The sequence below is a fragment of the Macrobrachium nipponense genome, chromosome 3, assembly GCF_015104395.2.
Source record: "Macrobrachium nipponense isolate FS-2020 chromosome 3, ASM1510439v2, whole genome shotgun sequence".
Lineage (NCBI taxonomy): Eukaryota > Metazoa > Arthropoda > Malacostraca > Decapoda > Palaemonidae > Macrobrachium > Macrobrachium nipponense.
The window spans coordinates 14,796,232-14,808,701 of record NC_087202.1 but is presented as its reverse complement, the minus strand read 5'-3'; the positions used below and the strand labels follow the sequence as shown (position 1 = coordinate 14,808,701).

General features: G+C 37.3%; 1 protein-coding gene across 1 annotated transcript; it reads right to left on the bottom strand.

The window, feature by feature from the left end:
- Positions 1 to 389: 389 nt before the first annotated feature.
- On the bottom strand, positions 390 to 3,956 carry LOC135222335 (pupal cuticle protein Edg-84A-like). Its single transcript, XM_064260419.1, has 4 exons — positions 3,951 to 3,956; positions 3,543 to 3,620; positions 2,502 to 2,681; positions 390 to 634 (listed from the first exon to the last, which is right to left on the bottom strand). The coding sequence occupies exons 1-4, from the start codon at positions 3,954 to 3,956 to the stop codon at positions 545 to 547; spliced, it is 354 nt and encodes a 117-aa protein (XP_064116489.1). The 3' UTR covers positions 390 to 544.
- Positions 3,957 to 12,470: the final 8,514 nt, after the last annotated feature.

Here is a 12,470-nt window from a genome sequence, read left to right as displayed (position 1 = left end):
TGTATGATTTATTTATATTTACACACGCACTCACACACATATGTATATAATGCATAAACACAGATAGACACATTTTCTATGCATCGGATGCATACAAATGAATGATTGTGAGAGAATATGTCTGCAAAGTCTGTTTAAATTACCTTTAAATATATTTCGTTCGATATTTTATTGCAAGTTGCTAACCGAATAATTACACATATATCTGTTTGTGTCATTTAAATTTTTCGTCACGTAGAATGAAACAGCAGAAAAATTTGACATTTATTGAAGTTGACGATGCCAAAGAGATGTTGTTGTATAAAGAATTACGTAGTGAAGAAATAGACATACATAAACTACAGAAGATGAAACTAAAATCTGAAATATTAACACTATACCAGGATTTTAGGATGACAATTTTAACAAAAATACAGTTTGGTAGAACAGGGCACACAGACTAAAACCGAACAGATTCCATTTTGTTAACACTAAGCTCAGGAAGAATGAACGAAAGGCAGAAGTAGGCCAAAAACCGGTTGCGTCAGAGTTTGGAAATGTGAATCTATGCGATGGTTTCTCCTTTCTCTGGCACCAGGAGACGAGGAACTGGCATCCTTACGACGACGTTGGTCTTCTCTTGCTTGGTTACTGCCTGCAAAGGATATATATAAAAAAGTTAGTATCTATTTATCAAATTGTCGTTTAAGAACCCACCCACTGTAAGGAAAAACACAAGGAAAGGATGAGAGAACAGCATAGGCTGCTACTCGTAAAACTGGCTTTCCAACTATTAGCCTGAGCCGTGGTCTAAGAAGGTTTCTTAGGACATGGTACTAGCGAAACTCACGTTCCATCAGCCAGTCTGAGTTACTACTGCAAAAGTCCTCACTCTACCAATCCGTCTAACCTGCTACTCTCAAAGCTGCCATTACCACCAATCAGCCTTTGGTACTACTCTTCAAGCTGGTATTATACCAATCAGCTTGCGGTGCTACTCTCAAAGCTGGTATTACACCAGTCAGCCTATGGTACTACTCTCTAAGTTGGTATTACATCAATCAGCCTGCGGTACTACTCTCCAAGCTCGTATTACACCAATCAGCCTTCAGTACTACTCTCCAAGCTGGTATTACAACAATCAGCCTACGTTACAGCTCTCCAAGCTGGTGTTACACCAATCAGCCTGCATTACAGCTCTCCAAGCTGGTATTACACCAATCAGCCTGCGGTACTACTCTCCAAGCTGATATTACACCAATCAGCCTGCGGTACTGCTCTCCAAGCTGGTATTACACCAATCAGCCTGCGTTACACCTCTCCAAGCTGGTATTACACCAATCAGCCTGCGGTACTATTCTCAAAGCTGATATTACATCAATCAGCCTGCGGTACTACTCTCCAAGCTGTTATTACAACGATCAGCCTGCGGTACTACTCTCCAAGCTGGTATTACAACAATCAGCCTGCGGTACTACTCTCAAAGCTGGTATTACACCAATCAGCCGGCGGTACTACTCTCCAAGCTGGTATTACACCAATCAGCCTGCGGTACTACTCTCCAAGCTGGTATTACAGGAATCAGCCTGCGGTACCACTCTCCAAGTTGGTATTACAACAATCAGCCTGCGGTACTACTCCCCAAGCTGGTATTACAGGAATCAGCCTGCGGTACTACTCTCCAAGCTGGTTCTACACCAATCACCCTGCGTTATTACACTCCAAGCTGGTATTACACCAGTCAGCCTGCGTACTACTCTCAAAGCTGGTTCTACACCAGTCAGCCTGCGGTACTACTCTCAAAGCTGGTTCTACACCAATCAGCCTGCGGTACTACTCTCAAAGCTGGTATTACACCAATCACCCTGCGTTATTACACTCCAAGCTGGTATTACACCAGTCAGCCTGCGGTACTACTCTCAAAGCTGGTTCTACACCAATCAGCCTGCGTACTACTCTCAAAGCTGGTTTCTACCCAAATCAGCCCTGCGGTACTACTTCTCAAAGCGTAATTACACAATCAAAGCTGGCGTTATTTACACTTCCAAGCTGGTATTACACCAATCAGCCTGCAGTACTACTCTCCAAGCTGGTATTACATCAGTCAGCCTGGGTACTACCCTCCAAGCTGGTTCAACACCAATCAGCCTGCAAAGCTACTCCCAATCTACTGGTTAGATTACGATCTCGAAAGATATGCTGTTTCTAATAACCAACGTTTACTAAAATTATAGATTTATTTAGAACTAAAGTGAAACGACATTGATAATAGGACCAAAAGTATACAAAACGGGATTTCGCTGATTATAACTACCTGGAAAAATAATGTGGATAAGATTTCAAACTAAAAGAAAAGCAAAAACTACAAAACAAATCTGCAATTTATGGAAGAGTGGCGACAGACTACAGGGAATGTGAACCACTCTGAAATCTACATAGACTACCCTTCTTTGGTGACGAACATTAATGAACAAAGATAAAATATATAGTTACAGGAGATAAGCGAATATCTGAAACCTTACGTTGTAACCGTTGACAGGATCAGCCGTGTAAGTGACAATGTAGCGTGTTCCGTCAGCGGCGATCCAAGAGTACTGTCCCTGGACGACGCCGTTGCTGTCCTGGGATTCCTGGCGGGCCGAATAGACGGTGTTCTCGTCGTCGTTGACGACAACGTTAAAGTTGTATGGGTCGAAGGACTCCTGGATAAAAGACAGAGAGGTCAGACAGAGACAGATGTGGCCGGGTAGAGTAAAAGAAGGTGGCCTGGGAATAAGATAATCGGATCTTTCCTAGATAGTGACCCATAACAAATTTCAGGGGCGTTATCTGGGACTAATATTTCTTGAGAATCTTTATCTTTATGCTACTTACAGTCTTTTGTTTATGTTTTATACCGTCATCCCCAACGGCCTTGTAGTAAAGGTGCCGCAAAAATGGATACAATGCGGGTTGAAACCCTTGGGGTCACTCTCTTGGAGATATCGCTATTTAGGAAAGATCCAGATAATCATAAAGGTAAATAGTATAACTGCACTGCCATGTTATTACCATCACTGTGACGTTGGCTAGAATGGAAGAAATCGGAATATCACGGATTGAAGGAATATTACAAATCATCAGGAATATGAAGAGCATTATAACATATTAAGGGAATTTAGAAATAATATTAAGAATACTTAGAAACATTGCAAGTATTATTAAGTATTAGGGGTATTAAGAAATAATATTAAGAATAATCAGAAACCTTAAGAGTATTATTAAATATTAAGGATATTAAGAAATATTAGGAATAATAAAAAAACACTAAGATTATTAAATATATAAGAATGTTAAAGAATATATTAAGAATAATCAGAAATAATAAGAATAATCAGAAATATCAGGGGCATTATAAAATAAGGGTATTAAGAAATATTAAGAATAATAAGAAATAGTAAGTGTTGCAAACATTAAGATTGTTACAAGAAATATGAGGATCATTAAGAATATTTAAGAAATACTAATAATATGAAAAGGAATTAAAATAAGACAGTAGATAAAAGATGTTATACAATACTCACCATTTCTTTGGCCTCTTCTTCCTTAGTTAAGCGTCGGGCAGAAACAGCCAGGCCTACCAAGCACAGGAAAACCAAGACCTAGGGAATAAAAACAGTTTTATATTGCTGGAAGTTTAGTGTTTGATGATATGAAATACAAAATGTCTCTTCGGCCTTTTCTGAATATTTGATCAAAGGCAAGAAAATGAATCGGAAATTAAATTGAAGCTCTGATATATTTTAGTATTTGCAAAGCAGACTGAATATATTTGCGTGCACTTATAAGAATGCAAGAAAATAGAATGAGAGAAAAATATTAATTTTTCATAAAGGGAATTCCATGACATCTCATATGTGAGGATACAGTTTTTTTCTTAGTATGGTAGCAAGTCATGAAGAAGAAATATTAAAGTGAAAAATCATTCTCACCTTCATTTTTGTTTTCGTTTCCGTTCTGACCTCGTGGACGGGGAAAGTACTTGCTTTGTCGTGATCTCAAGTCACACTGTTTCATCGTCGGCAAGAGCGTCCTTATATACCGCAAAATCGGTCGGCTGTCAATGTCAAATCACTTCTGTTGCCAACCTTGACTCTCGATGGTATGGTACACGTGACTGAGGGCGATGAATACAAATAACATAAAAACGGATGAAGCTTTTGGCATAAACATTTTGCACAGTTTATGCGACTTAAGGTAAACTGAAAGTATGTGAAATATCGGCATTTTGTTAACTGTTTTTTATGATGTGTTATAACTGGTTCAGAGTGTGATATCGATTTATTCATAAAATTATTTTGATTGTCCATACACGGAACACTAAGATCTTACTTTTATTTTGTTATAAAATAATGGAAAATAATGGAGGTGAGATCTTAGCAGAAAAAAATCGGTTGTGATTGTGTCACTTGCCAAAATAAATAATAATAATAATAACAATAATAATAATATTGAGATAATCCTGCAGCCAACGAATATCAAATTAGCCGTGACGTCCCGCAGCGTAACGGAACGTCCAACAACGTTACCGCACAGCTCAGGAGGTCCAAACTATATACCTTGGTCCAAACGGCTGCAGATCCTGCAGCTTCCCAACCATCGACTCTGCGAAAGTGGCTTGATACCTGGCTCAAGCCACCAATGAAAAAGAAGACTTGCCTCCACTAGCCAATAGCAGATCAGCATGGGACAGATCCCCTGCTAACGAACCCAAATATGAGGAGGACGGACACCACACCAAAAGAAAGCTCTACGGACTGCTCTAGGAGCAAGAGCCCGTGCTGGCATAAAGCCAACTTAATTTCAAACAACAACAACAACAACAAGAGCAGTCCACCTTAGCTTCTCAGACTAGGGGATGTTTGGCAGCTCCAGACGAAAGCTCGCTTCAAGAAAGAGAGAGAGAGAGAGAGAGAGAGAGAGAGAGAGAATCGTTAATGACTTTGATGACTATGATATCATAGTTTATCTGTAAATTTGAAATATATACACCGATCTTGACCCTGTATTTGATAATGACCTCTGTAGGCGCTCTACTATCCTGTTTAAGTAGCACGGAAAAAGCCGCTATCCGGAAAACAGAGAAGATTCTCTACAAGCGTAACACGGTGATGTAGCCATTAATTTTAATAAAATAATATAATAATAACAGTTCTCTTGAAATGAAGGCGTTTCAAGAACAAAACTACAAAAATTGTTATGTAACAATTTAACGATAATATTTCACCTCACATTAACGACTTTCAATACCGAAGCTCAAATCATAGTTACGTAACCGTCCAGTTCTTGAAAAAAGGTGACCTTGGAAAATATGACAAAAGGACCTTTGGAGGAAAATAAGGAAGGATATAATACTCTCAGTACTCCACCCTTGGATTACATAAGCAAAAGATCGAGTAGAAAGTCCGCCTTCACCAGTCGAATAATGATTTTAATGTTTATGACAGTAGGATAAAGTAGAATTACATTTATGAATTAAAACTGTATTCTGGACTGAACTTGGTCAATAGTATATCTCATTTCTTATGATACTCATGACCTGTTTTGGTTGGTCACCACAAATCAACAGCTCTGGAGAAAATGGAAATTTCGTAGTTTCGGTTTGAATAACCTGATCAAAAATAGAAGCCATGCTGTGTTCTGTAGTTTCTATTGCCTTTACCTCTCTCTCTCTCTCTCTCTCTCTCTCTCTCTCTCTCTCTCTTAGATACACACACTTGCCAACAGCATTTGTTGTCAAGTCTGAGAATAGTTGCATCTAGATATTTATATATATATATATATATATATATATATATTATGACGGGACGGGTTGAGTGAATCTTACCTGGTGGCTAGGTGTGGGGATGTTGCTGGTCTGTAATCACTCAATTATCCCTCTTTTTATATTTACAATATCACCACCAACAAAAAATATTCTTTTTGTCTGCTTCACGTATTATTTATTTTCACCTCTATTTTAACCACTTTTAATTACCTCTCCAATCCAGCAGGATCTTAATTAAACACTAAAGACTATCGTTAATTTAATACTTAAATAAAAAAAACTTAAATTCCAATATAATTACTTTCACACGTAATATCACAAAAACACTAGTAATGATAAGCAAAAGAAAAAGATGTTTTCAACACTGCACTGAATAGTTCTCTAAAGAAAAATACAAATAACAAGTGTAACGAAAACTAAGGAATGCAAACATCTGTATGACTAAGTTAAGGAAAAGAAACCAAGGATAAGTAGAATAGAATAGTTTAACTAACTGATAATAGATGGCGTTGAAACATTAAACACCCGATAATTCATAGTTACAAATAATTATTACAAATAAGTGTGACGTTCCGTCATAGATCCTCCCCCAAAGAGCATCCTACTTAGGATGGCTGGGATGAGGGACAGCGGGAAGTCTGGATAATGCGTCTGCAATTTTGTTTTGATGTCCTGGGATCGCTCGGAGCTCAAGATTATATCTTGTTAGATAGTACGACCAGCGTAACAATTTGTCGTTCAGTAGTCGAGATCTATCCAGGAAGGTTAAAGGTCGATGATCTGTATAGACTATGACCTTGTGGTTGCATTCTAAATATGGAGCAAAGTGACGAAGAGCAGCTATGATGGCAAAAAGCTCCTTTTCTATGGTTGCCCATCTAATTTGTGAACCTTTGAATGAGCCTGAGAAATAAGATACTGGAAACAAGTAGTCCAGTGGCGGCTCATCTCCAGATTTGCAAGCTGATGACATCTGTAGTAGTACTGCACCGTATCCCGAATTGCTTGCATCTACCTGGAGTAAAAAATCTTGATTGAAGTTTGGGGCTTTAAGAATAGGTTTAGATATAAATACTCTTTTAAGATTATTAAAGAGCTGTTGATGCTTTTCTTCCCAATAAAAAGAGATCTTGGAGATGTTAAATTATATAAAGCAGCTGTGATTTCAGAGTAGTTTCTTAATAAAGCGAGAATAGTATGAAGTCATTCCTAGAAATGATTTTAACTCTTTCTTGTTTGTTGGAATTTGATAATCAAGTATACTTGCAATGTTGGCGTCTTTGGGCATTATACTTCCACCTCCGATGGTATGCCCTAGATAAGTTACCTTAGCTCTCCCAAAGGCACTCTTGGCCAAATTAAACTGTTAACCTTGAAGATCTGAAGCGATGGAAGAGTTCTTCGAGGGTCTGCAGGTGTTCGTCCCAGTCGTCACTAGCTACCACCACATCATCCATATATACGTAAGTGTCTTTCATATTTCTTATTACCTCTGACATCATCCTTTGAAAGGTGGCAGGCGCATTAGTTTAAACCAAATGGCATGACCTTATAAGAGAATAACCCAAATGGAGTTATAAATGATGAGATTTCTTTAGCTGAATGAGTTAGAGGTACTTGGTAATAGCCTTTCATTAAGTCTATCCGTTGTAAGAATTTCTTATACCATGCTATCAAGGATATCATTGATTCTAGGTAATGGGAATGAATCTTTTACGGTTACCTTACTTTAACTTACGATAATCAGTACAGAGTCTTAGTTGATTATTAGGTTTAGGTACTAGGAGACAGGGTGAAGCCCATGGTGAAGTGCTTGGTTCTGCAAGGTCATTATCTAGTAAATACTGTACCTCTTGTTCAACGAGTCCAACTTCTTGCCCACCATACGGTAGTACGTCTGGCGTATGGGAGTAACACCTGACTCGATGACGATGTCATGTTGAATGGTTTGACTTCCCTGCAAGTTGTCAGAACATACATCATGAAACCTGGAGAGCAATTGAGATAGTAATTTTCTCTGAGGAGATGGTATTCCTGTAAAATAACGGGGCAAGAAGGATTTTAGAATCTGACTGTTGGTGTTGTCTTTCCAGTTAATTAGTTGATCATCTTCAGAAGATCTAGGAGCAATTCTGTGGAAGTTTCCTCTAGTGTAGTATTTTCGCCTCAGAAGAAATTGAGAGATGACTTACCATTTGAGTAGGTGCTTGATATGCCTTCAACAAATTCACATGCACTATTTGCTTTGATCGTCTACGATCAGGAGTAGAGAAACATAGTTTACCTTAGAAATTCTTTGAAGCACTTTGTAAAGGTCCATAAATTTTCACGTAAAGGGGAACCGGGTATTGGATGATAGACAAGCACCTCATCTCCTGGCTGAAAACACGAAGCTTTGCCTTTTTATCATATAAGCGGGACATCTTCTCCTGGGAATGCAAAAGATTAGTATTAGCAAATACATGAAGTGATACAATTTTATCTTTTAAGTCCTGTAGATATGACAAAATGTTTGTAATCTCCTCTTCCTTGTTGTGAATTAGATTTTCCTTCACCATACTGAGAGTGGTACGGGGCTTTCTTCCGAACATTAATTCGAAAGGGGACACTCCAATGGACTCTTGTGGTACACTTCGTATAATATACATCAGAAGATCAATGTCTTTATCCCACTGTTCTGAAGTTTCCTGCATGTACTTCCGAAGTAGATTTTTAATAGTTTGGTGAACCCTTTCTAGTGCACCATTACTTTGGGGGATGATAAGGCAGAAGCATATATGTTATGAATATTGAAATTCTCTCATAGCTTGTTGAAAAATCTTACTAGTGAAGTTTGTGCCTCTATCACATTGCAATGTCTTTGGAATCCATAGGTTGTGAAAATTTTGACAAGTTGACCAATTATAGTTTTTAGCATTTATATTCTTTACTGGCACTGCTATGGGATATCTAGTTGTTGGGCAAAGAACAGTAAGTAAATACTCATTACCTTGCTTAGTCCTAGGCATTGGGCCAACACAATCTATGATAATCCTCTCAAATGGAAACTTTGGTACGGATATGGGCTGAAGAGGAGCTGGTGGAAGTCTCTCATTGGGTTTGCCTGTAGTCTGGCAATGATGACATGCTTTAATAAACTGTTGAATGTCCTTCTTCATCCCAGGCCAGAAGAAGTCGTCAGCCAGGTAGAGTAAGTCTTGTTGACCTCCAAAGTGGTTCACATGAGAGTGGGCTAATTCAAGAAGAGCTGGGAACTAGAGAGAGTGGCACAACAAGTTTGATGACAGTCAAACCATGTTGTGGTTGCTGGTGCTTTGGAGGACCTAAAAATGTCGAAAAAGCAAATCTTTATCAGATAAAAGTAAGGAGTTTTGGATTATCATCTGGGTCTGCAACTTTCTTCCAAAGAGCCTTAAGGCAGGATCTTTATTCTGCAAGTCCTTGAAGTTTGATTTGGTCATATATATGTCTAATGTCTTCTCTACTCTATTGCCATTATCTATAACAATTTGTTTAATTGATGCCATTTGAATAACAGCATTATCTGATTTATTGGACTCATTTTCTATAATAATATCAGGATCAGATACTACTGGATTACAATGGCCCTGCAAGATCATTACCAATTAAAAGCTGGATAGATGAACAAGGCAACAAAGGATCTCGTGAAACTGCAATTAAAACATTACCTTGATAGTAGGACACTGTAAAAAATTCACCTCTGCCAAAGGCATGGATTTGGTGGTACTGAGGTCAGAAACGGTAACATACTCATGTCTCAGTTTGAAGTCCTGTGAGGGCAGAGCTACCACAGTTTGGGAGGATCCTGTATCCCGTAAGCAAGTCACTGGAATACCATTGACGGTGCCTTTACAAGTGAAAGGTTTGAAGACGTCCTCATCTAATTCTTGAGCAGCAACATGAAATGTTTTCTTATTATCCTTCCTATTAGGGTTCGGAGAATTCTTTCCAACATCAGACTTCTTGCACGAAGGATTAGGACAGTTTTCTATGGGATGCCCTTCCTGCTTACAATAGGAACAATATGCTGTGGATGATGAAGGAATAGATTTGTTAAATGGTTTATATTGTTTTATGGATCAAATAATAATCATCAGCTAAACTGGCTGCTTTCAACAAATTGGTTTCTCCCTTTTCGAGAATGAAGGTAGCAATGTTACTTGGTAATTTCCTAATAAACTCTTCCATTAATATAAGATTTTGTAAGGATTCAAAATCTGAAACACCTGTCTTTTGCAACCACTTTGTAAATTGCCTAACTTTGTCATTTACAAAATTCAACAAAAGTTTGTGAAGGCGTTTTGTAAGAGTGGCGGAACTGTGCCGATAACCTTCAGCTGTGATGGCATAAGCATCTAAAACTGCCTTTTTAATCACATCATACTCCTTTACTTTAACCATCTGAGAGATTACATATGCTGCCTTACCTTTGAACTGATTTCTGACAACCATTACCCATTGCTCCTGAGGCCACTTCAAGGTTTTAGCAGTGTCTTCGAACGTTGTAAAGAATACCTCTGGGTCCTTTTCATCAAAATCCGGAAGTAGCTTTTTAGCTTTGAGTATGTCGAACTTACTGGGTATCTCTCCATCAGTTTTCAGCTTAATCTGTATATTTGCCGACTTTTGTTCCTTTGTATCTCTAGTTCAGCCACTTTACACTTGTTGTTCATACTCCAACGCCAATAATTCCATGATGCTTTTGAAGTTCTAGTGCAGCAGTTTTCTGTTTGTTCTTGTTGCAAATGTATTGAAGACGCAACTTTTCAATATTTTGGATCTATTCCAGGGTGGCATATGCTCCAGTAAGGGATCGCAATTCATCGACGATCCTCATCATCATCTTCGATGATTCCCTTATCTATTAAGAATTGCAGGATATTACCAATAATGACAGCTTTCACATGTTTTGGATCGACCTCAAGACCACATCTCTGGCTACAGACAATAATTCCTGTTTCTTGGCATAAACGTACACTCAAAATTTCCCCTTTTATATCGTTCATAAATTTCTCCAAATTAAACGACATTCTGAAGGATTACCCCAAGTAATTTTAATAGAGCGAGATTATATCAAGGTATTATATTCACACTAGGTTATGCCATTAATTTAAATATAGACACATTTGACACCAAGATATAACTCAATGAATTTTACTACAATTTCTCAAGACAAATTTAATGAGACCGCAAATAGAATACACAGTCTGAAAATAGATTAACTGAAATTGGATGGCCAACATAAAGGCCGAGATCAATTAGTGATCGAAGGTCTCACGATAGCGCACAAACATGATATCTAGATTAGCACAATATGCATGTAAGAAGTAGTTTATGGCAGAAGAGAACCTTGATTTTGGCTCGTAAAATAAGGCGGGAGTAGAAGGGCTACATAGCACAGAACCCAACCAATTAATATTTAATTACTGGTCTATCCTTTATTTTACAGATACCGATTTTGAGTGAGAGAACCATTCAGCGTACGTGTGAAGATATGAAATGCTGGATTGGATTGTTAAGAAAATAACAAAGAAAACAGTCAATACAAATAACTATCACTTATATAAATAACTCACTTAAGTTTCTTTGCACTTTAAATAGTCACAACAAAAAGACATAGATCAATCCTCGGTCAGCCCCCACTTATGACGGGACTTGAGTGAATCTTACCTGGTGGCTAGGTGTGGGGATGTTGCTGGTCTGTAATCACTCAATTATCCCTCATAAATTTACAATATCACCACCAACAAATATTCTTTTTGTCTGCTTCACGTATTATTTATTTTCACCTCTATTTTAACCACTTTTAATTACCTCTCCAATCCAGCAGGATCTTAATTAAACACTAAAGACTATCGTTAATTTAATACTTAAATAAAAAACTTAAATTCCAATATAATTACTTTCACACGTATCACAAAAAACACTAGTAATGATAAGCAAAAGAAAAAGATGTTTTCAACACTGCACTGAATAGTTTCTCTAAAGAAAAATACAAATAACAAGTGTAACGAAAACTAAGGAATGCAAACATCTGTATGACTAAGTTAAGGAAAAGAAACCAAGGATAATGTAGAATAGTTAACATAACTGATAATAGATGGCGTTGAACATTAAACACCCGATAATTTCATAGTTACAAATAATTATTACAAATAAGTGTGACGTTCCGTCATAATATCATATATATATATATATATATATATATATATATATATATATATGTGTGTGTGTGTGTGTGTGTGTGTGTATGTGTGTATATATAAAAGCGAATACCACAGGAAAATGACAGGCAAGCGCTTTCGTCCTTGGTAAGGCATCGTTCCTTGAGATGTCTTAATAAGACGAAATCGCTTGATTTCTGCTTATCCTTTTCCTGTGGTATACGCTTATTTAATGAAATCACGTGCATCTACTGTGATTTTTAAGCATACATATATACACACATATATACATAGAATATATATATATATATATATATATATATCTATATATAATATATATATATATATATATATATATATAATATATATATCTATATATATATATATATATATTTATATAATAATCCTGGTTAAGTACATGTTTTGCCATTTCATAGAACTTTCCAGTAACAATACATAGCAATGATTGAGAGAGCTATAGATTTGTCCTGCAACGATAC